Here is a 24,005-nt window from a genome sequence, read left to right as displayed (position 1 = left end):
GCAATGGAACAATATAAGGAAGGAGTGGGTTGAAATATCCTCTTTGAGGGTGGATTGAGTGATGACAAGTGCTTACAAGACATGAATCAAACAGTTGGTGTGCAATATCAGGATATAACGTTTTATATCTTTCCTTTTCATTGTTAAATCGAAGTAACAGACCATACAACGGAGAATTTCATCATCCTAATTCAATACCAAAACATACAACGAAGAGAAAAAAACAGAATGAACCTGACAGTGGCGGCGGTGATTCTACGGAGAGAGGCCACGAATTAAAGGAAGCAAAAAGTTCATAGATAGCCAGTTTTTCTTCATTCTGAAAGCTAAGCTTTATTATCTAGTTTTTTTATAAAAAAAATTGCTTATTTTATTTTTAAAAAAATAATAAATTATTATAAAAACTAAGCTTCTTAAATTTTAAGAATTTTTCAAAATTTAATTAAAGTATATTAATAGTGTAAAAAAATTTATATTGTCATCTAATTATAATATATGATCAAATTATTGGTTTATATAATAATAATCTAATAATCATATTTAAGAGTATTTATAATTATTGACTAAAAAGTTACACTGAAAATCTATGAAAATTAAACTATTTATAAAATGAACTTGGTCTAATTTTTCTCTTTTAAAAAAATTCAAACAAACTAATCATATTTAACTCGTTCATTCATAGTAAAAAAAAAAAAAAAGTCATCATAGTGTAAAACTATACCTCTTCAATTTTGTGAGGGTGTTGTTATTTGTAAATTTATGTAATTGAAAACCTTTAATAGTAAAGGATTATGGAGTGTGTACCCAAAAAGGGCTATAAAGTAATAGCATTAAATATGACATGATAATTCAAGTTTCCATTATGAAGTTAATCTTATTTTTTAAAATTATGATTGTGAAATTAAAATAAAAAATTTATTGGCAATAATATTCTTCATTGTAAGATTTCCATCTTAATTTTTTCTTTGGATTAAAGCTTTGATAAATTTTGTCAAAAAAACTGATAAATAATACTAACTTTAACTTAAGAAATTATTTGAAAAGGCAAATAATATTTTGTGATGCTATAGAAAAAATAAAAAGAATAACAAAGGTTGAAATAGAATGTAAGACAGTGAAAGAAAGAAAAAACAAGCATATCAAAAATATTTTTTTTTTTAAAAAAAATTATTCATAGAAGGAAGAATACTTTTTTTTCTTCTTGATTTTAGCTTTTGCTATTTATCTTTCACGTTAGCAAATGCATATTTTAATATTTTACTGCTTAATTGTGACATGCGTTGATGTGATGACATATAAACGGTGATATTACAATTGACATCCTAACAAAATTAAATTATATATTTTATCACTCAATTTTCAAATTTTGTAAATTTTATCTTTCAAATTTTCTTACATTTTGTATCTTATAATGTATTTAAGTAGTTTTATTTTTTATCTTTAATTAATTTATACATGTATTTATTGTAGAATAGAAAGAGAAAATGGTGAAATGGAAATTTTTACAACTAATTTATCAAAATCAAGAAAATTTATTTTTTTATTTCTACAAAATAAACTTAAATGATAGATAAAAAAAGAAAGGAGGATAGTAATTAAGTTTTTTTGTTTTGAATAAGCATTGTTTCATTTTATTTTATGTCTTCCTTCCATTTGAAAAGAAAGACAGGTTTGTCAGTTACATAAGCCCGTCATGAATTTTTGAGAGTTACGTTTGGGAGACCAACAAAGCCCATCAAGGGAGTGTAACCACGATGAATCAGACCCAATTAATTGGGGTTTTACTATCTGCACCAGGCATATTGCTTGTGCACCCAGCATTAAAACAGAATTCCAAAAATACCCTTAAGTATTTTTTGTTTTTATGCATTATATAATCCATATAACTCTTATAAATTATGCATACGGATTACATAATCTGTAAGTGTTTTCTTAAATTTTTTAATAAATTAATTTATTTTAATAGTAAATATTTTTTATTTATAAAAATATACAGATTAAATAATTCTTATAAATTATATCAAAATTAATTATCACAAAATTTATTATTTAAATTTACGTGTGCATTAAATATATATTAAAAATTTTAGTATTATATATAACAACATTATTTATTTTATAACATAATTGTGATATTAGCTCAGTTGATTAGAGCATCGTGTTAATAATTTAAAAATCATAGATTTAATTCCTACTTAAATTATTAATTTTTAATTAATTTATAAAATATATTTTTGAAAAAAAAAACTTGATGGAACTTATAATGACCACTTTGAAAAAATCACAAAATCACTAATTGTATTAATAATTTAGCTGGATGCACGTAACAATACTCAATTAATTGCATAGTTTGGGCCAGGGGCATTTTTATAATCATGGTCATAGGTGTCGGTTTGTCACATCTATAAAGAAATTATGTGACCCTATTCTATTACGTGGAAGTGAGTGAGGGACAAGCCATGTCACAATGATGATTTCAGTGTAGAAAGGACCTGTTGCTATGAGTCATTATATACTATGATTGCCCTCTGTGCCTCTGCCACACCCTCATAAATTTTAATTAATGCAATCCTAACTTTAATTCCTTCTTACTCATTAAATATGAATCTTCCTTTTTCCACCAATAGCAGCATTTCTGCCAAATACCAATCATAGAAACAGAAAATTTGTATAAAAAACACATGAATGCCAGGGTCACTCTTACTAACATTTTTACTAAAATTTAATCTTGTTTTTCCAAAAAAAAAAAAAAAAAAAGCTTATGCAGGTGTTACAAATGTATGGATCATGTTAAAAAAATTGTGGGAAAATCATATTTAGTTAATCAATTTTTTATATAACATCTCATAAAAAAAAACATACTTACTCGAGCACGTAACATAGAATAATAGTAGAATGTACTTGTACAATATTTACTCAAGATCCGTTACATACTTTTTTATATTTTTTTTTTTTGGTGATGTTACATACTAGTACTAGTACTTTATTTATATATAAATCCATACTTTTAATGTCTAATAAAATTTAAAGAAGAAAATCATGATGATCCGGAAGTGGGGAGAAAATCAAAGAAATAAATAAATAAAATATGTAATGAGCATAGATTATTAGATTATAGAAGCTATTGGATTATAGCATTATGACGGTGAGGATAGGAAGGAGGTGGGTCCCACAAAGGACAGAGGAGAGAGAGAGGGCAATTGGGTAATTTCATATGGGCATGAGATGGAAAATTTTTGTTGTTGTGGGACACAACAGCCGCCACAGCCCGCATTTCGCGGGCCACAAACAATGTTTGTGTCTGCCTTCTTTACAGTTTTGGCGCCAACCGACTCCGCTTCAAAATTTAACGGGCAGTTCGGGCAGGATGTGACTGAAACCGCGTCACAACCAAACTACTACTAGCTCCAAAACAAAAACAAAAAAGAAAAAATAGTCAAAATTCAAAGAGAGAGAGAGAGAGAGAGTAACACGTAACACCACATCATGTTCTCTGTTGGGGTTCCAAATTTAGAATCTTTTTATATGCTTAGGATTCCTCAGAGACCCATGTGTACGTGTCTCTAGTCTCTTACTTCTCCCACTTTTTTTTTTTTCATACATTGGATTCCTCCTACTTTGCCCGTTAATCTCTTTCCATTTTTCCACCTCCAATTAATACTAAACAGTTAATAACTCCCACCCTCCCAATTATGTCCATTTTCCTCCACCCTTCCCTTTTCTTTTCTTATGTGTATGCCATACCAATTCAATTAAATGCACCATAGTACCATATTTCACATTGTGCTTTTAGGATTCCACCGACTTGTTTTGGTTCAAAATTCACACCAAAACAACAGAATAAATGGATTTTTTTTTTTTTTTTGGTTTTTGGATAACAACAATTAGTACCCTACACTGACTGACTTCTACTTTTTAATGCTTTGGCTCATATATGATTATGTATCCTAAGGTTCAATGAAGGATTCATAGGGGTGTGGAATGTTTGTTAGCTTCGTAAATATTATACAATGGAGGGGCTAAATATTAAAATAAAATTATCAATTGAACATCGAGTAAATTATATAAGTGAATTTAATATTATATTTTAATTTAAAATTTTAAGATTCATGTCTATTTTATTTATATGAAATTTAACTTTTTATGTAATGTGAGATTTTACATCCCAAATTGCAAGAGTAACTTTGATTATAAGTATTGGAAGAGTAATGAAAGCATATAGTATATAGTATGTAAAATTTTCATAATGTAACAATGTTAAGGGGTTTTGTAACTTGTTGTGTGTTGTATAGTGTTATAGGGTAAAGTAATAGAGTTAAGAGCAGACTACAGAGGCTAGAATCCGTGGTGACAAGTCACTTCATTGCTGCTATGTGCTTACTAGATTGGGGCTGAGAATCTTGGCATACTGCTAAACCCTAATAATCAGTAACTACTGCACCCTCTGTACTTGTACATTAATTTCACTCATACCCTTTTCAACTCTCTTGTTCACATCATATACACACTTCTACTTTATTACTAGTATTTGTTTAAACTCCAAAATTATATATACAACTACTTATGTAGTATTTTTATTTTCTATTACTTTTATTTCATTTCAAAATTTCCCCTCTAATATTTATATAAATAAATTGTCACGTATATTTATTTAGTCAATGTAGTTTATCTTCCTGATAAGTGAAACTGGTACTGAGGTGTGGGACTGGGGTCTGTGGAGTCGGGGCATGCAAACGGAAAAAGGTTATTTGCAAATGATATATAAGGATATTTTAATTTAATTTAATGTTCTTATAGTATTTTAACGAGAAAAAAAGTGGATCAAAAAATTAGAAGCTTTATATTGTCAAAATAAATTTTTTAGTCTTTTAGTGGATAACTACTAAACTTCTGTACAAATAGCACGTTATATAAGAATAATTTTGAATTGTACGTCTTACAATATTTTTATTACTATTTTGTTTGGAGTGTTAATGGTTAGGTTACACTTTCATACTTTAAATTTGGAGTGTTGATGGCTAGCTTAATTTTTTTAAGTTAAAGTTGAAAATAAAATATATATTTTTGGACAAAGTTATTTAATTTTTTCCCCCACTGTTTATTTTGCAAACTGCGACGACATGACATGGCCTTGGTCTTCGAAATGTGATGTTTTTGTTCATTTGTTGTTTTTTATCGATCGGAATTGGCATTTTGAAAGCTCTCAGTGACCATGGGTTGTGGGTCTCAAGCATGTCGTTTCAAATATTTTTTAGGCTCCATATTAATTATAAAAATTGGGCTGCTAAAAACTAAAAGAGATGTCATTATAATTATAAAAAATGATATTTTCTTTAAAAAAATATTATAAGGGTTTTTATTTAATATGTCGCCTTCAATTTCTTAGGAATGATTCTATTTTTACTTTGTCTTTTTCTTGGCATGATTATGTTTCTTTTTTTTTGTTTTTAAAATATAAAAAACTATTTAGAAAACTATTTTTCATAACAAGACAGGGTAAAGAGGGGGGAAAAGTGGAAATAGAATTACTCACCTCCTAATAGTTGTTAGTCCTAATCTAAAGCATGCAAGGCCCGTTGTAATTTTTGCTATCATTTACATGGTAAATAAATAACCAAGAAAACTAAAAGAGAAGGGTGAAAGTTTTGCAAAAAAGGAGGTATTTTTTAATTTTCAAAAACTTTTATTAAACGATATAAGGATTCTTTACCAAACATAAAATATTAACCGTTAATTTTATTTCTTTTTAAAATAACTCTTAATCAATACATACTCCAAATATCAGTTCACGCATTGAATGGGCTCTAGTCAATAAGTCTTACTTTTCCAGAGTGGACCTTTTGAGTGACCTGATTTTAAGGATATACCTCTTCAAAATGATCGAGTTATTAATTGCGTGTCTATCTTCTTCTTTTTTCTTTCCTTTTATCTTAATTTTTTAAATAAATTTTAATATTTTTTAAAATATGAATTTTATATTATAATTTAAATTATTCATTATAAATTTAAAAATAATGCATATATTTAAAATATTTATTTACTATGAATTTTAACTGTAATATAATTTAATGATTAAAATATTTGTTTATAATAAATTTTAATTATATAAAGACTTAATCATTATTTTAATTTCTAAACTTAGGAGGTCTACTTCTTTTTGTTCTTGAAATTTAAAATTTTTTTTTTAGTTTTTGAATTTTGACAAATTATTTTTTAATTATTGACATAATAAATTGATATTTTATATAATTTTTAGTTCTTTCTTGATAGTTTTAAAATATAAATTTAAAATGAATCAATATTATGATTTAATTTGGAAAATCAATCCATTTTTTTTCGAAATGATTTCAAAAACTTTTAAAATAAATATAAAAATTAATCTTTGGTATCAAAACTAGTCTTAAATAAGACTTAATTATTGATTTAGTTTCTAAATTTTGATATGTGTACTTGTTTTAGTCCCTGAGATTTAAATTTTTTTTTTCTTAAATTTTGACAAATTATTTATTTTAGTCTCTAGCCTAATAAATTGATATTGTGACAATTTTTAGTTGCTATAAATTATTTTTTATTTTTTAATCACTAAATTTGCATTATAAAACTTTCACAAAGTATTAAAAAAAATTCATATAAAATGTTAAAACTCGTCCTAAAGTGTTAATTTATTATATTAAGAATTAAAAATATTTTTAAATTTAAAGGATTAAAAAAAAACACCCTCAAATTCAAAGACTAAAACACAAATTAAACCTTACATAAAAGTAAACATTTATTTTAGACACCGTGCACACACTAAAATACTAATTCATAGAATACTAAGAAGTTCTAAGTTATGGTGATATAATAACATTTTATTGTATATTTGTGTAAAAATAAATTATGTTAATAATGTATATAAATTAAATTATATTTTAAAGGTAATTTTAGTTTATCTTTTTATTTTTGACAAATAAGAAATTCTAAGTCCCATAGTTTACAAACATTGTTTTGTCTAAATAATTATTTGGTTCATCAAAATAAAGGAATTCTGACTTCGATCGGAGAAATAAGTAAACATTATAAACATAGACAAGTTCAACATATTCTTGCAACAGCAAATAACCACAGCCTCGAGGAAGAAGATCCACTACATGTATTTTTTTAATGTAAATTATTTTTTAAAATTATTGTTAAATACAAGTTTTTTAAACTTCCATTCTCTTAAAATTAATTCTATTAAAACTTAAATCAACCGATTCTTATAAATTATTATTCTTTTGGGATAGTTTTTTCTTTTGTCAGCCAACTCTTTTGGGATAGTACTTAATTAGTTAATATTGAAGCAGAGATATGCATTTTCCTCAACCTGAATTCCTAGAGCAAAAACACAATTGAGATTAGGATAAAATAATAATAGATTTAATATTCAATCCTTCTCATAATTAAACATCAGCACAAGTCCATTAAGTATGTCTATAATAAAAAATAATAATAGAGGTTGGAAAACAATCTTATAGCATTCTGATGAGAGTTTCTTTTGAAAGGTTTCTTAAGTGAAGATACAATTTCTTTTCTATTGAAGTAAATTTATGTGGTAGAAATTTTTAAAAAAAATAAGATTTAGATATTCTGTGAAATTATAAGAAATTATTTCTTAATAATAAAAATTAATATTTATCTAACAAATAACAATATCATAATTAAGCAAAAATAAAAATATATTTTTTTTAAAAAAAATCTAGAATTTCTTGTCATTGGAATAAAATTGTGTATGAATTTCTTATAATATATATATATACATATATAATACTATAAGAACCAAAAAAAAATTAAGAAACCACTTAAAAATTTTCCTTTGAAAATGCCCTTATAAACACCAATGTACAATGCTTAATCTCATTTGTTTCGAATGGTGGGGTTACACCACATGGGAGTAAAAATTTATTCAACAAAATGGTCCACATGTGTTATTTATTTTTTATTTTTTTGTCTTTGGATATATTTTGAGTCCCCACAAAAGAATATATAGCTTGAGGACACGTAGGTCCAAGAACTAGCTAGTTAAGAGCTTTCACAATATTGAGAACCACTAACTCGTTTCTCAGGGAAAACAAAATCCAATCAATGATATTGATGGACACTATAACTCAGGAATTGTATCTTTAACGAAAATGACTGCTTGGTTAGTTCCAATTAGGAAAAGAGAAATCGAAAGCTACAAAAATGTTCCTTTCTAATTTATCCAACGAAGATCGATCACCTAGTATATGAAAACATTCACTCACGTGTCTTATGCTTGATTTTCTGCTGATGCATGTATGTCATTGCATGTATCAAAATCACTCTCACACATGAAACTAAAGTTGAAATTGTTTTGTGAAGGCCAGGGTTGAGAATTATCTTTATTTATATATTAATTAATGCTGAAAAAATAAGAGCATTTAGCCTATGTCTCTCAATTTAGTCAGAATTCATTTTAATACCATCATTTTAAAAATAATAATTTTAATTCTCAACTTTTTTTAAAAAAAAATGAGTAGATTTTGTCCCAATCATGAATCAAGAACAAAACTCACATTTTAGAAATACTTAAAAGTTGATAAAATTAAAAATTAGATAATTTAATATTAATCTCGTGGAATAAGAGTGGCACCGAACCAAGTTAATTTGATCAAATTTCCTTTAAACTCAGGATTTAATGACTTAGTCCAATCTTTAATCTTATGTTGGGCATATTCATTCTTAATTGAAAATAAAAAAAATATTTAATATAAAAATTAAACAAATATATTTAAATTTATAAAAAAAATAAAGGTTAATTAGGTTCCGTCAAACAAACCTAATTTGCTCCCGATCTTATTATTAAGAGCTCGGCCTAATCCATCAAGTCAATCAATATAAGTCAATAAACCTAATTTTTTTTTAACCTTGTTTTTAAGAATCTAACTTTTTGACTTTTTTTCCTAGAAATTAAAGATAAATATATAATTCATGCATTTTACTAAACTAATTAAATTAGACTTCATTCGTATTTAACTTGACTTTAATCATAAGTTGTTGGAGTTAAAATGTCAACTTCACATAAATTATCATTTTAAATATATAGAGACAACTGTCACAACCCCAATTATGACATAAACTAAAATTATTTTTTGCTAAATCTTAACGGATCTAATTAAACACATTTTACCCTACATTTGAATATAAGTTATATGTTGCTTTTGAGTCCATCTTAAATACTTGATCAACCCAATGGAAGAAGCCAAACTCAAAATTTATTATTGTTTCTTTTTATTTTAAGAATGAATTATTAGTTTTGTTTCTTAAATAGAATCTTAGAATGTCGGTTTGCCTATTCTTTTACAAGTGATATAGTAACTTCTGACATCATGGCTGCAGGCACTAGCTATTTTGTAGACTTGGCTGGAATTTAAATTAAGGTAAATTGATTTTGACAAGCAGCAGCAGATTTATGTTGTAAAAGCTATATAAGGGTTAATATTTTAGTAATCCTAACTATTTTGGCTTGTTACTAAGAATGTGATTTCATAAATAAATATAACAAAAACAAAAATCTTATTAGACAAGGAGTTGCTTCCTGGAAGGAAGCAAGGGGCAAAGTCAAAAGTAATATGGAAGAGAATTTTTATTTTTTATTTTCTAATAGGAAAGAGTCATGTGGTACCCATTTAGGTCATCATGGTAGAAAAACCCCCATTGCAAATCCAATTCTAAAATGACCACAATGTGGCAAAGAGCTATCCAAAATGACCACATTTACTACATACAACTTTACTGTGTGCTTTCTTAAAAGGATCCTAATCCCTAGAAAAGCCTTTCTTATTATTCAACACCAAAGAGAACCTCAGATTAGGTAAGCTCTATCATCATCACCTTTTAAACAAATCCCTTGTTCATGCAAACCGTATCCTCTCTACTCCTTAAACTAATTAAAGATTCGGGTACATAATAGGACCATGCCCAAAAAAAATCTCATCCACAAAAATCACAAATCTAATACCTAATATCAACAAGAGAGTCAATGATAATTTATACTCCATCCCGTCTCAACTATAAGAATATATATATATATATATATATCACATTTATTAACAAAAATCAATTAACTCTATTAAATCATGTTATTTTTAATTAAAATATATATTCCCCCCTAAATCATCATTCATTAGAATTAATATCAAACATAAAAAAATCTTTAGTCTTAATAATTAAAAAATATTTTAGAAATAAAACTCATTAAATGAGACATAAAAAAAATTAAAATATATTTATATTTAAGACTAAAAAATAAGATATTCTTGTTGTTTTTATTCAAGACCCCGAAGAGAGTATATTATATGCTTAAACCATTCTTTTGGAACAGTAACAAGAATTGCATAGGATTCTAATCATCTAATGTACTTCCCTTAATTATTTCCGCTTTTAATAATCTAAGGAGTGTTATGAGGAACTTGACCTTGTTGGCCGTAGTAGTGTGCAAGGGCAAGCTAAAGTGTGGTGGGGCATAGAAGAAGATTAAAGCAAGAGTGGCAGAGGGTTTAAAAGGTACTTGGGACTAAATATAAGGTTGGAAGAGATTGATTTTAATTTGTCACGGTCTATAAATTTGTGCAACATCTTAGCCATTGAAAAGATTTTTCTACTTTTACATGGGTAAGGCAGCTTTAGACCCCATGTACACAATACACGCTTGTGTTTATGACTTTTGTGTATGGGGCTTAGTGGTGAGTTGAAACCTAGGAGTCCCAATAAGTGGAAGGAGTACAACTCTTAAATTTGTTTAATGTTGTAATTTCTATATCTATTTTATATTTTTCTCTTCTTTCCTTTTCATTGTATTTATCTCAAGGTTCTACTTTCTATACTAATTTTATACCCAATTTTCATATATTTTTCTTCCTATCTATCTTTCCTCCTAAAACATATATATCCTAAGAATTGTGAAAAAGAAAATAAAAATAAAAAACAGAATCATTTTTCAAGGGTAAAGACTAAAGAGTAAAGAAGTAGCAATTTAAGATTGAGAAAGTAAAGCCCTTGTACATTTTTTTATGAAACTTGTACTTAGAATTAGTGTTTCCTGAGTTTTGAAAGTTGTGCTTGTAGAGAAATTAAAATAAAAAATAAAAAGATATACACCACTATTATTTGTATGGTCTTTAGTTCCGTAACTAGACTATTGGCTGCAATTACATCATCTCTTGAACCCATGTAAATAGAGACTTCAAAAATGGCATTAAAAGAAACTGTTTAGAGAAATTTTGTAATAAATATATTTCTGAAAATGTGCTATTTAATTTAACTGAAAATCATCATATAATTCATATAACCAACTTTAACATAAAAAATTTAACTCATTTAATTGAATAGAACATGTGAATACGGTAAATATCTCTATATTATCTTTAATTCCTATAAATAAATAAAAATAAGATTAAGATAATTCCTATAAATAAATAAAAATAAGATTTTTTCCCTTCAGTATTGTTTGTTTTGAAGTATTTGGATTAGTTTATTTGTGTTTTTAAAATCAGTTATTCCTTAAAACTGAACAAATAACCAGTTTCTGGAGGGATTTTCTCAGGAGTATATTTGAGGTGAGAATAGGAGGGAAACTAAAGAGAGAAAGATAATTTAATTTATGAGGCAAAGAAAGAATAGAGTCAGAAAAAGCTTCTTCTGAAGATTTAGATTTTAGAGTAACAGGGGCCGGCATGTTACATTAGTACAGATTCAGGGGATGCACAATTTTATTAGAAACTTTTTTGCTGTCAAACAAAAACTACAACTTCTGCACCCATGTGTCTAACAGTTTCACATTAAGTAAACCAAACTGGGACAAGATATTAGGTACCAGTTTTTGGTTTAATACATACCATGTTCACCTAACAATTAGGTATCCAGCAGCAACAGCAAAATAAATTGAGCAACAGAAGTAGAGAAACAAACCAACCTATCCCAAAAACGGAAACAATAGCTGCACCAAACTTCACCACACCCTCTTCAAAAGGCTAAAAATTGCACTAGAATATAGAATCAATCGTCACTCAAAACACATGTGTGAACCAACACTGCACATAGAAGGAAAAAAAAGCACGCAAACCCAAAACACCACACTAGCTATGTGTCAACACTATCACATAGGAATCCCATGATTTCAGTTCACACAAACATTAGCAAAATCGATCACAAAATAATATTTAAAGCTTCTCATTGATAATTAAAAAAAACAGAACTAATTAAACTACATAATAGCCTCTAATCAAAATTAAAAAAAAAAAACAAAACAAAAAACTACTCAATACTCCTTTCTAACTTCTAAATATCATCTTTTTTTTCTTCATACTTTATACACAAGTTCTTGTTCCTTTTTTGCTAGGAAAAGAAGAAAGAGCAATAACAAGCATCCAGAACAAAAAATTTGACCCCTCTGGAATAAAGTAAGTAATTCTAACCATTCATTAATTCACGGGCACATACACAATTTATCGTGTATGTATGTGCACCTAATATAACGAGCACATACATACATAATTTGTTATGTACGTGCACGCAATATTAACTAATAATTTTATCATTAACGACTGAGATTACTTACTTTTATACTATATATGGGACCTTATGAAACTCAAATTACTCACTTTAGAGGAACCAAATTTCCAAGACCAAATACTAAGTACACCTCAATTCTTCTCTTCTAAAACCTTGCTTTGTTGTTGTTGTTGTTAGTTGAATGAGGTGGAACCATTCATTTGGCTTTCTCAACATGGCACTTGAAGACACTTTCCAAATCAGGTGGTGTGAAGAACTCTCTCACACCACCACCGCCACCGTTGCTACCACACCTTGACGGTGGTCGGCGTTTCCTCGGCGCCGGCGGGCACGGCAACTTTTCCGGTATTCTCGCCTCTTTCGCCGTCGGCGTCGTGGAACGCGTTTCTTCTTCTTCTTCTTCTTCGTTGTCACCGCCGCCAGCAACGCGCTTTGTTTTGATGGGTTTGAGCGAGCAAACACCGATTCCGGCAATTACCCACTTCTTGGATTCCGATTCCAAGTCCGAATGCGAGAACCCCATGTCGGAAAAAAGGAACCTCGTGTGAAAGGTTTCAGCTTTTTTTGGTTGAGAATGAAGGAATAAGAGAAAAAGGCTTTTTTTTTCCTTAGGTTAGAGAAAGAGTGAAACTTGAAAGGTTTTTATGAGGGAATGAACGAAGGAATGAAGAGAAGAGAGGAATAATAAAAGGAGGTGTATGTATTTGTTTTGAGCTTGAGGTTTTTTCGTGAGAAAGTATGAATTTTCCGAGAAAAAAAAAAAAAAGAAAGAGTGAGAGAGAGTAAGAGGGGTGCCCAAAGTTTTTACGGGCAGAGAGAAGGGAGTGAAGCTGTGGTTTTGGCGCCAAAATTTCATTGGTTTGGGCAGCAACGGCTCTTTTTCCCGCGTTTAGTTTTCGGGGTGGAATTTCCCGTTTTGACCTTGGGTTTTTATTTATTTGTTAATTGATTAAATAAGTTTTTCTAGGGAGTGGTGTTGTTTGTGCAGAGACAGTGCTGGGCACGAAGATCGGCGTGACAGAGAAGAAAGAAGGGGAGCCATACGACGTCGTTTCCGCAGCTTATAACGTATTATTATTCTTGTGAAACTTCATGCTGGTGGACCCGGTCAAATATTAATTAATAGTAGTCCTGGTATTATAATATTATTTTAGATAATAAATAAAAAAGTTACATGCTTGATTTAATTCTGAATTTCAAAATGATTTTTGAGTTAAAGTAATTTCAAATAATTCTTACATTAAATAAAAAAAATTGTACTTACATAAATTGTTTTAATGTAAAATAAATTTTAACAGAAATTAATTTAAGAGACAGTTGGGTAACAGAAAAAAAAAATCAGTTTTCTGAAAATCTAAAATTAGACATGTTTGATTTACTTTGTTTTAAAAATAACATTTTTTCAACTATTTTCTTCATAAAATTGTTTCAATGAGAGATAAGAATCTAATTTTTTCCAAGTTAAAGAATATTTTGCTAAAATTATCAGATTACTCTTATTTGATTATTTGATATGATGAATGGTTAAACTTTATGAAAAAAAATACAATGTTATTCTTGTATTTACAAAAAAAAATATAAGTATTTTTAGAAAAAAAATCATGATCAATTAAATAAATTTCAAGCGAAAAGAATCTTGGACTAATATGAAATTTAATCAAAAAATAAATAAAATCTTATTAAAAATTACTTTCATAAAAAGTTAACCTCAAATAATAATTAAATGATTGAAACTTAAATCTATCATATAAATCATTTATGTTCAATTCCTTCATTAATTTTAGTTATTCTTAAAAATCATAATTTTTCTCGTTTATGATTCTAAAAACTATGATTCCCAAACATAAAGAAATCACTTATATTATATCAGATATCTCTTTAATTAAAAATTAATTTTGCAAAGGATATGATCAACCAAAAGATAGACCGTATCACTGAATTACACATGCTCGTGCTCACCTACTAGTAAATCCAATCACTGGATTCAAAGCAAAAGCTTTGTGTCGAAAAAAATAATGATAAACTTGGATTTTTTTATTTATAATTTTTACTTTTTTCAGAGTTTGGAGGAGAAATCATACATTAAATTGGGATTGTTTGGGTTTATATTTGTTATTGCAAAATGTTCGTAACGAAGAAAGAAATCAGGCTAATAGGTTCTTCCACCGAGTATTTTTTTTTTCTTTTCTTTTTGGGCATGAAGAGCAACAAATATGATAAACGCAGTATATATTAATAAGAATTTAAAATTAAAAAAAATATTATCTAAAGAAATCGTGATTAGGATAGAAGAAACAAATCAAACAAACAGTTATACGGATAATGTTGGCTATATGATAAATGACAAGGTTCTGAAAAATACCAAATGAAAATGGATCAAATCATTTTAGTTAAATAATTTATTAGTCATCAACATGTTTAGAATGTTTAGCTTATGCAGTTATGCTCTCAATTATTTTCCTAATTAAATAAAAAACTATAAAGAAATATATCATTTAGATTATAATATATATATATATATATATATATATATATATATATATATATATATATATGTATATATCATTTAATCTAGCACCTAACTTATGTAAATAATTTTTGCCACTTAAAAAAATGTACAATGTTTTCCTAAAAATGATATAATTTCATTTTTCAGATTGCTGCAAAAAAAAAAAAATTGGGAAGATAATGACCCAGTTCTCCCCATAAGACTTACTCATAAGTTATGGCTGTTGAAATAACTAGAAGTTGAAAAATTAGTTGATAAATGAAAGTTGTTAAATTAACATATTAAATCATATGTATTTAGTAAAATTATTTATCGAAATAATTAAAAAAATATAAAATAACATAAGGAAACATATTTAGGTGATCTTTTTATACAAATTTTAATTTCATTTTATTGAATAAAAATATATTTTGGGTTTTTTTTATAATTTTAGTTTTCAATTAATTTTGAATACTTATAATTTTTTTATTTATAGATCAATTATTTAGATTATATATTTTATTTTCAATTATTATACTTTTTATATTTTTTTAGTATTCATCTTTTGTTATCTCAAGTCATCCTAACCATCTATTAGATCAGAAATTAATTCTAAAAATTTACCCATTGTAGGAATCAAGTATATGTTATATGTTATTTTATCATTAAACAAATGGTTCTCACTCATGTGAAAGCATTTGAGTTTAGCTTATACCAACCCTTTGAATTCTTTTAATATTCATCTTATATTATATTCTAAAACATTTTCAATCAATTTTAAAATAAATTAAAATAACATATTTTTAACATTTTCCCAAAATAATCCAAATCAATCTGTGTTAAATTTGTCTTTTTTCCTATTAATATCAAATGTGGTATGAGGATCTTTTACAATAAACAACAGTATATAATTTCAATTATAAAAAAGAATTATATAAATAAGAATTTATTAAACGTAAGCCACAAGATCATTCAACATCTAAATCAATTACTGTGAAATTATTTTATTTTGATGGGAGGATCATTCATAATAATTTTACTAATTCAAATATGATTATTTTTAATAGATGAGATATATAACCCTACACAACCATTAGATACAAATGCATTGTGTAGAGTTTCAAAAGGAACATAAAATGAGGGACCCAAATATATTCTAGTTAGTAATCCTCACACATAATATTGCCAAGACTTTGGCAATTGGCATTGTACAGGCTAGCTTGACAAGGATTAACTGCCTATATATTGTCATGTATTTAGAAACAAAAATCCTATCTCAAATTGACTATTAACATGTTTTTTAAATATCAAACTCCATTTAAAACAAATGGAGGGCCCCTTATATTTTATGGTCACTTTTCTATAAAATTAATTTGGTGGCCCATAAATATATTCCATGGATGATAGGCAAGAGCTGAAACACCTCCGGCAGCCACAACAGTTGCTGACAAAGCAAGTGGTGCAATATATATGCAATACTACAACGAAACCATATATCCCAGCTTGATCTATGTACTGCTTAGATGAAGCAATAGGGTCAAAAGCTATGGCAGCATACAAAAAGAGTAAACTCAAGACGTGCAAGAGGCTAATAAAACCTCTTAAATATTAATATGAGCTCTAATTTAATTGGTTAAACAAGTTTTTTTTATTGGTGTTAGATATCATGTTATTTATACAAAGTATCAATTGACTTTATCGATATAATTAGTGTCGGTTAAGAAACTTAATTGATTAACTTTTGTGAGATTTTTTTCTTTTAATTAAATTTTTTTAATTCAAAAAGTTCAATTTGAGATTTTGCTTAAGAGATTGAGTTCAGCATGGATTCGTTGAATAAGATGCACAAATGTTATAAACTCTTATCTTCCATTAGTGTAGATAAAAAAAAAAAAAAAAACTTCTCAAATAAACTAAACAGTGTGCCAAATAAATAAAGACGATGAAGGAGATGAATTCGGAAAAATGAAACCCCTAATTGCATTGCTTGCTTGCTGATTAACCATCATGATTAGACTTACAAACGCGTGAAACTACATTGATTTATTAAATAAAACGTGGTATTGTAACTGTTAATTAGCTTTTCTTTAAATGTGAGAAACGGCATACCAAATGTATAACCAAATGCCGTGTAAGTGTGTACGATAAAAATACATTCAAATACTATATAACATGATTTAGTGTGTGTTTAGATGCACATCTCCAATACATACAAGACTCATGCACTACTTTTTTAGGACACATGTGATATATATATATATATATATATATATATACTCTTTGTAACTTTTGTTGAACGTGGATTCATTTAGAGTTTTAAATACATGGTGAAGACAAGAGTTTAGTCTCACGTTTAGTAATTAATTTTTAATTGAAGTAAGTCTGTATAACTTTTGGGTTAACTAAAAATTATATATTGGATTTTACTACTATATTTTTCTTAGAATAAAAATACAAAACATAAGTGGCACCATTTAAATAATTAGTTCTAATCAAAATCAATTTTATAAATTCCTTATCTTATCGTATATACTTTTTTCTTTTATTTTCTTCTGCTTTTTGCATAACCAAAATAGGAGAAAGACTTTTTCTTAACTTTCTTTCATTTTATTTTCCTTCATACTATCTTAGAAAACCATCTTACTTTATACTTCTTTAATTTCTTTTCTCTTTTCTTTTTCACTTTTTTCCTCTAAGCTAAACATATCCTTAACATCCAAGGTGAACAAAGCCTCTTCACCTCCAAAAAAGAGTCAAACGTGAGAAGAAAAAAGCAACAAAAAGTAACCATGGCACTGTATTGTGGAAATGAACCAGATATTTTGATAAAGTAGCTATAGCCATGTTAGCCCCCCACAACACATAATTGCTTTGGTACTCTGAATTAATTAGAGACCAATATATATGACACTACCATGGCGTAGAGACCAATACATATATATACACATGAGGGGAGTTTGGTGTATTTACAAAAGCCCCACCTTCAATATTCATTATTGTCATGGACATCATGTTCATTCTCCTTTACTTTCCCTCTCATGCATAATTTCAATTTTTAGTGGCATACCCGATTTATTTACTTTTTTCATTTTTGTAGATTAGATCATCAAGTTCATTACTTGACTGAGTGTCGAGTAGGGTTGTGATTGTCTCAAGGTAAATGAAGACATTCCCTTATATAGTTACTTGGCATATTGTAAAAAAATCATTTTTTTTACATCAAATATAATTATAACCGAAAACATTCGTTTCATGTAAATAATTTTCATAGCACACCTTTTACATAAATAGTTTTTTTATTTTTACCTATTTTCGTACAAATGTCTCTATTACCTATTTTATTATTTTAAATTAGGTGCTTAACTTATCATTGTTCTAATTTTTAATGGATATATTTTAATTGCTGATTGTATAAATACCATCTTATTTTAAGTTATTTTCTATTTTAAGAACTTACATTTTTAATTTAGAAAACAACCTTATTTTAACTCCTTAACTTTATAAATAACAATAAAATAATATTTATTTCCTATTTTTAAATATTTGAATATAAGATAATTTTTTATTTCCATTCTCCGTACATGTCGTTAAAAATAGAAAATAAATAAAAATAACATAACATTACTGTAATTTCTATTTAACAAAAAAAAAACTGTTTTCTTGCTTATTTGTATCAGTTCATTCAACACTGGAAATTTGAAAAGTCCATCCATTGTTCTATGCAAAGAACCTTAAATCAAGGACCATATTCTTCAAATGACATTTGTCAAACTTGACCATCACATTCCAAAGCTTTAAAGGAATTAAACATACCGCAAGTAATAGTAACTGTATATAAATAAACCGAAAACAAAATTGGATTTTCATGAACAGAGAAAAAAAAATGCTTTGGGGCATATGTAAATTACAATATACGTTACTCTTTGGCAACACATGAATAACTAGTTTGTAGTCAAAGTCAAAGTATTTGCTGACATGTAAGGTGAGATGCATCCTTGAACCTGATAAAAAAAAGTCATTATTATAATATGACAAGAAACATGCATTAATTAATCATGACACTGGGAAACAAAAATAATAATCAGAAAATATCATTGTTAGATGTATTATGTGTTGCAATATCTCAACTTATTCATTTATACTAATTGGTCAAGTAGCCCCATCAGCAATAAAGAATAGATCTACTAATACAAATAAACAGATCAAGAAAGATGTTCTAAGATAATCTAATTATATCTTAAAATATTTTCTAATTCTCTGCCTCCTTCTTAAAAGTAAGAAACCCCACAAACACAAGACAAAAAACACTGGTCTTGTTTAAAATGATAGGAATTTTAATAAAATATCAATAATTAGCCGAAACACATTAAGTTAGATTATCAAAATAGATTGTGAAAAATAACTAGATCCATGCTAAGCAGGGGAATTAATAATTGATGAGTCTAAAAAATTATTGGTTTTGTATTTTTTCTCAACCAAATTGGGACCTTAGATTTCTCATCAGATGAAGAGAATAGAATACAATTTCTGATTTGATATCTTAAAGATCATAACCTTACTTTAAGTGTTTTAACCTATTAGAATTCTCATTATTCCAGTCAAATTAGTTTCCGCTTATCAAGCCTATATTAATTTTTGATAATAGTTCAATATAAATGATAAATATAATATGTAACTCACACTAATTAATTAACAATTATAAAATTTCTAACAGGTCTAACTTGCAAATGAACCGGCAACTAGAACTCCACACAAATCACAAAAACCCTTGATCAATATTCAGAACCAAACAAACAAGTGAACAACATTCTTCATCCGAAATTTTTAAGACATCTAGTGTTATGAATGGCCGCTATTTAAGACTGCATCCAAACAGGCAGATAAAAGAGAAGCTGCAATGCATTTTAACAGGAAGGTATCACCAAGAAGAGAAGAGAAGAGAAAAATATCACCATAGAAAATCCTAAACAACCAAACCAAACATACCATGGACAAGAAAAGAGAAGCAATGTTGTACTGACCAAAAGAGAAACCTACAAGATCCCCTTTTTGGCTGGTAGAGACCACAAGAAACCTGGGACAACTCTTGCAAAACCTATTCACATCATATTGGCTAAAACTAAAAAAACTAATCTAACTTAGTCTTTGTTTGCCTCTCACAGGCAGCATTTTGCTCCTAGACAGGAATGTTTAACAGAACACATTCTAACAACTAGCAAGAAGGCCGTGAGACAACAAAAGAAAGTAGTTTGGATAAACATTAAACGTATTATCTTTCATTTCTACAAGATTACGTTAAGAAAGCAAAAGAATGTAAAACAATATCTTGCCTGCAATAAACAAGATGGAATTTGGATATAACCCTGTAGCAACACGTTGACTTTTTCGAGAGAATTATGTGGCACGGGAGTAATGACATAAAGCATAGCTTTGACTATGTCAATTCCCCTCACAATCCCTGAAACATAAGAAATCAAGATGTGTTTAACAATGAATATGCTTAGAATTATTGAAATGCATAACTACTCAACTAGAACAATATCTGTATGATTTGTTCCCATCATGGATACACTTTTTTTTTTTTTATCTTTTACATTTATGGAAGTATGATATATTACAAAGCTAAGAGACACTGGTAAACTTGTTACAACCAATACACAGGCATACAAGATCTAATGAAGCTAACTCACAAATGCACATGAGTTCCCATTCTTTTTGTGTACCAACGTTTATAACTGATTATCAAGTTCAATAATTTAATTTTTCTTTTTACAAAAATTATAATTCCCATTTTGTTTACCAGGCATTTGAAGTTTTCAAGACCTGAAAAACACAGAATCAGGCATTTTCAGCTAGTTTTGCAATACAATACCACCTAAATAGCTTTTGAAATCTGAAATTTTAATTTTGCAGAAGTATTTCAGTAAAATGACCCTCTGTTTCAGAGCAAGACATAATGAAACTGAAACATTTCAGAATTCAGTAATCAAATAACCTACCAAGACCAAGACACGAAGGTAAATTTTCAGGTCCTTCAGAATCAACGGCTAAGCCAACAATGGTAGCATTCAAACTGAAGAATATTTCAGAGCTTGGGACCTACAAAGATATGGGTAGACCATAAAAAAAATCGTTCTGCTTACCATTAGAATATTCATATTTATATCAAAAAGATTTGAAAATCAAGTGGGATTAGAATAAAAAATGGACCAAATGCATCAAAAGTTCAAAATCAAACTTATAAAGGGCAACTCAGTCACAAGACTCCACTATTGTGGTGCATGTGAAGGGTTAGAGATGTATGCAACTTAAACTTCTAAACCATCACAAATCACAAGGTAGAAGCCATACTTTTGCACTGAGGTGTAGTGTAACTCATAATCAGAAAGGTAAAAAGTAAATTTAAGCCAACCTCACAATGAAGATGTCGAATCTTTATGCTTGCAATTGGAACTTCATAAGGACAGTGAGAGGCCAAGGCATGTGCAAGTTCCTTGATTGTAGAAATATTTGAATCACTAGAAAAGCACTGTTTGAAATAAGCCATTATTCGTAAATCACGTAGGAGACGTGCATCCTTCTGAACAAGCACACCCTGGGGAAACAAATAAATAGTGATCCTCTACGTTACTTGAAGCATAACAAATGGAAAGAAAAAGGACCAAATTAGCAGCTGCAAATGCAATTGATAACTTTCTGATCAGATTCTAACTTACCATCTATTCAATGAGTTCTGATGAGCTGAATTTATCTCAATTAGGTTAATTGTTTCATCGTGTTCTCAATCTAACCAGAATTCTCCAGCAGGTAGATTCTTCTTTTCACTGGATATGCTTATCTTAACAACATGTGTTGGAGAAAAATATATTTCAACATGTCCACTAATACATCGTAACCGATACCTGAAATGCAAGAGAAAAGAAACCATTGAACAACTACCATAATAGATGATATATTTCTACAATTCTAGAAAAAGAAAAAGTTTGTGTGCAGTAATAAAAGTACAAATGCAGGAATAAAAAGAATCAGAAAAAAATACACGTGCATATAGGACACATATCAACCTTACATTACCTTACCTATGAAATTCAGAAAAAAAAATAAAAGGCAATGAATCTCACATGCAATCACACACGTGTGCAGAAAATGCGAAAGAGAGAAGCTGTGCGATAACTTAAGAATGGAGCTGCAATACATACAAGGAATTTCGAATGCAACTCTCAACGTTCGATTATGATTCCCATAATCAATACGAGAGGTTTAAGGCTTTTGATTCCAACAAAGCAAAAGGCAAAAAATATATTGTAATCACTCAAATTAATCAAGATAAAAAAACACACACACATATATATATATATATCTTAATCAAACTTCCTCTCAAGACAAAAATAACCAAGGAAGTAACACACTAATTTTTTTTATTTTGTAATTACTTAACCCACTAAAGTGGTACAAAAAGTAACACATCATGCAATAGAACTTAATCCTCATGAAATTCATCATTAATCTATCAAAGTGGTAAGGAAGTAGACTATATGAAAATACAGAAACTTAATAAAAAAAAAGTAAATATAACTACTTACTCTTCTCAGTCGTTATATATATATACTATTAATATAATTATAGTATAAAGTAGTTTAATTTGAAAATGCACTCTAAAGTCTAGTCCAAAAAACAAGTACAATGCTGTTGACATGATTAAACATAAATATAATCTAATTCAGTGAAAGTGTAATCTAGAGTCGGTATTCTTTGATATGCAATTTCTCTTTGTCTCAGCTTTTCTCGTAATTATTCTCTTTGAAGTTTTACACATAAACTATAAATTGTATGAGTATTGTGATATGATTTGGTTTAATTTTTAGATAAAAAGTCATCCGAATAACAAACATAAATTAAGATGGGATTTAGTTTAAATATAACATCAAATTAGAATTAACTCAAATCAATTTTTTTGATTTGGTTTGATTCGATTTTATGATTTTTTATTTTTTTAATCTATTATAATAATTTAAAATTTATAACTAAAATTATAATTTATATCTATAACAATATATAAAGGAAATATAATTACACATTTACTTAGACAAAATTATCCTTTAAATTCTTCATAAATTACTCTTTTTGGTAATCCTTAACTGCATCCACAAATGCTTTTACTCTCTCAAGTTCCCATTTTCCTTTTAGGTTTTTTTTTTCATCCAGCTCCATAAACTACCTATTGCTTCTGGCCTTTTTTTTCTCTCTCTCACTCCTACAACACATTTTAATTGGTATATAAGTTGCTTCGTTCAAAGCAAATACACCTATGCCTTTATTTTTCTCTCTCCCATTCCACAACACCTTCACGCAAACCACTTGAAAGGTGTAAAGCAAACAGAGATTGCATGGTTTGTGCTATCTCCTTCTCTCTCTATCCATCTTCATTTCCTATTTATTTTCAATTACTTTAAATTCTTATTTACATAAAAGATTGTATTTTATATTTGGAAAAAGCTTATCATGTGCAACCACTTTTAATTTTATTTTGGTTACTCATATGTTCATATTACTTTTCTCGAAAAAGTAGAAGATCTTAAGTAGCCAAGTGTCAAACAAAGTGAAGTTGGAACTCTGTATCAACATTTTGCGTAAGATTTGCATGAGGATCGGGCAAGTGAAAGAGTTGCAACTCTATGTACATTGCGTAAAAGTTGTTTGTGGACCATGAGGCAAGTAATTGATCTTTTTATTTATCTCTAATTTGTGTTAATATACTTTTTGACCCTTTTTTGTATTATTTTGTTTTCTTCTACCTCTATAATAATAATTAACTTTAATGAAAATTTGATAGATTATTTATCTCAATAATTTTTTCTCATGTTTTTTTCCATTATTTTCCTTCTGACAATGTATTGTCATCTCTAAAAAACCAAACTTTAAAAATATTTATTATTTTTTAACTATCATCATTTTGATATTTGTT

The 24,005-nt window shown here is 28.0% G+C and overlaps 2 protein-coding genes across 2 annotated transcripts; both read right to left on the bottom strand.

Moving 5' to 3' along the window:
* Nucleotides 1–12,184: 12,184 nt before the first annotated feature.
* LOC100801316 (cyclin-dependent protein kinase inhibitor SMR6) lies at nt 12,185–13,343 on the bottom strand. The gene has a single exon (XM_006603709.4). It carries the CDS (start codon nt 13,073–13,075, stop codon nt 12,749–12,751), a length of 327 nt encoding a protein of 108 aa, XP_006603772.1. The 5' UTR covers nt 13,076–13,343; the 3' UTR covers nt 12,185–12,748.
* Nucleotides 13,344–18,705: 5,362 nt separating this feature from the next.
* LOC100818579 (polynucleotide 5'-hydroxyl-kinase NOL9) lies at nt 18,706–22,150 on the bottom strand. The gene is made up of 4 exons (XM_014771734.3): nt 21,757–22,150; nt 21,453–21,635; nt 21,040–21,139; nt 18,706–20,498 (listed from the first exon to the last, which is right to left on the bottom strand). The coding sequence occupies exons 1-4, from the start codon at nt 21,757–21,759 to the stop codon at nt 20,323–20,325; spliced, it is 462 nt and encodes a 153-aa protein (XP_014627220.2). The 5' UTR covers nt 21,760–22,150; the 3' UTR covers nt 18,706–20,322.
* Between the last annotated feature and the right edge of the window lie 1,855 nt (nt 22,151–24,005).

Source organism: Glycine max, chromosome 19 (assembly GCF_000004515.6).
Source record: "Glycine max cultivar Williams 82 chromosome 19, Glycine_max_v4.0, whole genome shotgun sequence".
Taxonomy (NCBI): Eukaryota; Viridiplantae; Streptophyta; class Magnoliopsida; order Fabales; family Fabaceae; genus Glycine; species Glycine max.
This window is presented reverse-complemented; position numbering and strand designations above follow the sequence as displayed.

Coding starts and splice junctions, on each gene's coding strand:
- LOC100801316 (XM_006603709.4), bottom strand. CDS start 13,075: ATGGGGTTCTCGCATTCGGACTTGGAATCGGAATCCAAGAAGTGGGTA.
- LOC100818579 (XM_014771734.3), bottom strand. Junction 21,140..21,452: donor TTCGACATCTTCATTGTGAG/GTTGGCTTAAAT, acceptor ATATCTTTGTAG/GTCCCAAGCTCTGAAATATT. Junction 20,499..21,039: donor ACCTTCGTGTCTTGGTCTTG/GTAGGTTATTTG, acceptor CTTATGTTTCAG/GGATTGTGAGGGGAATTGAC.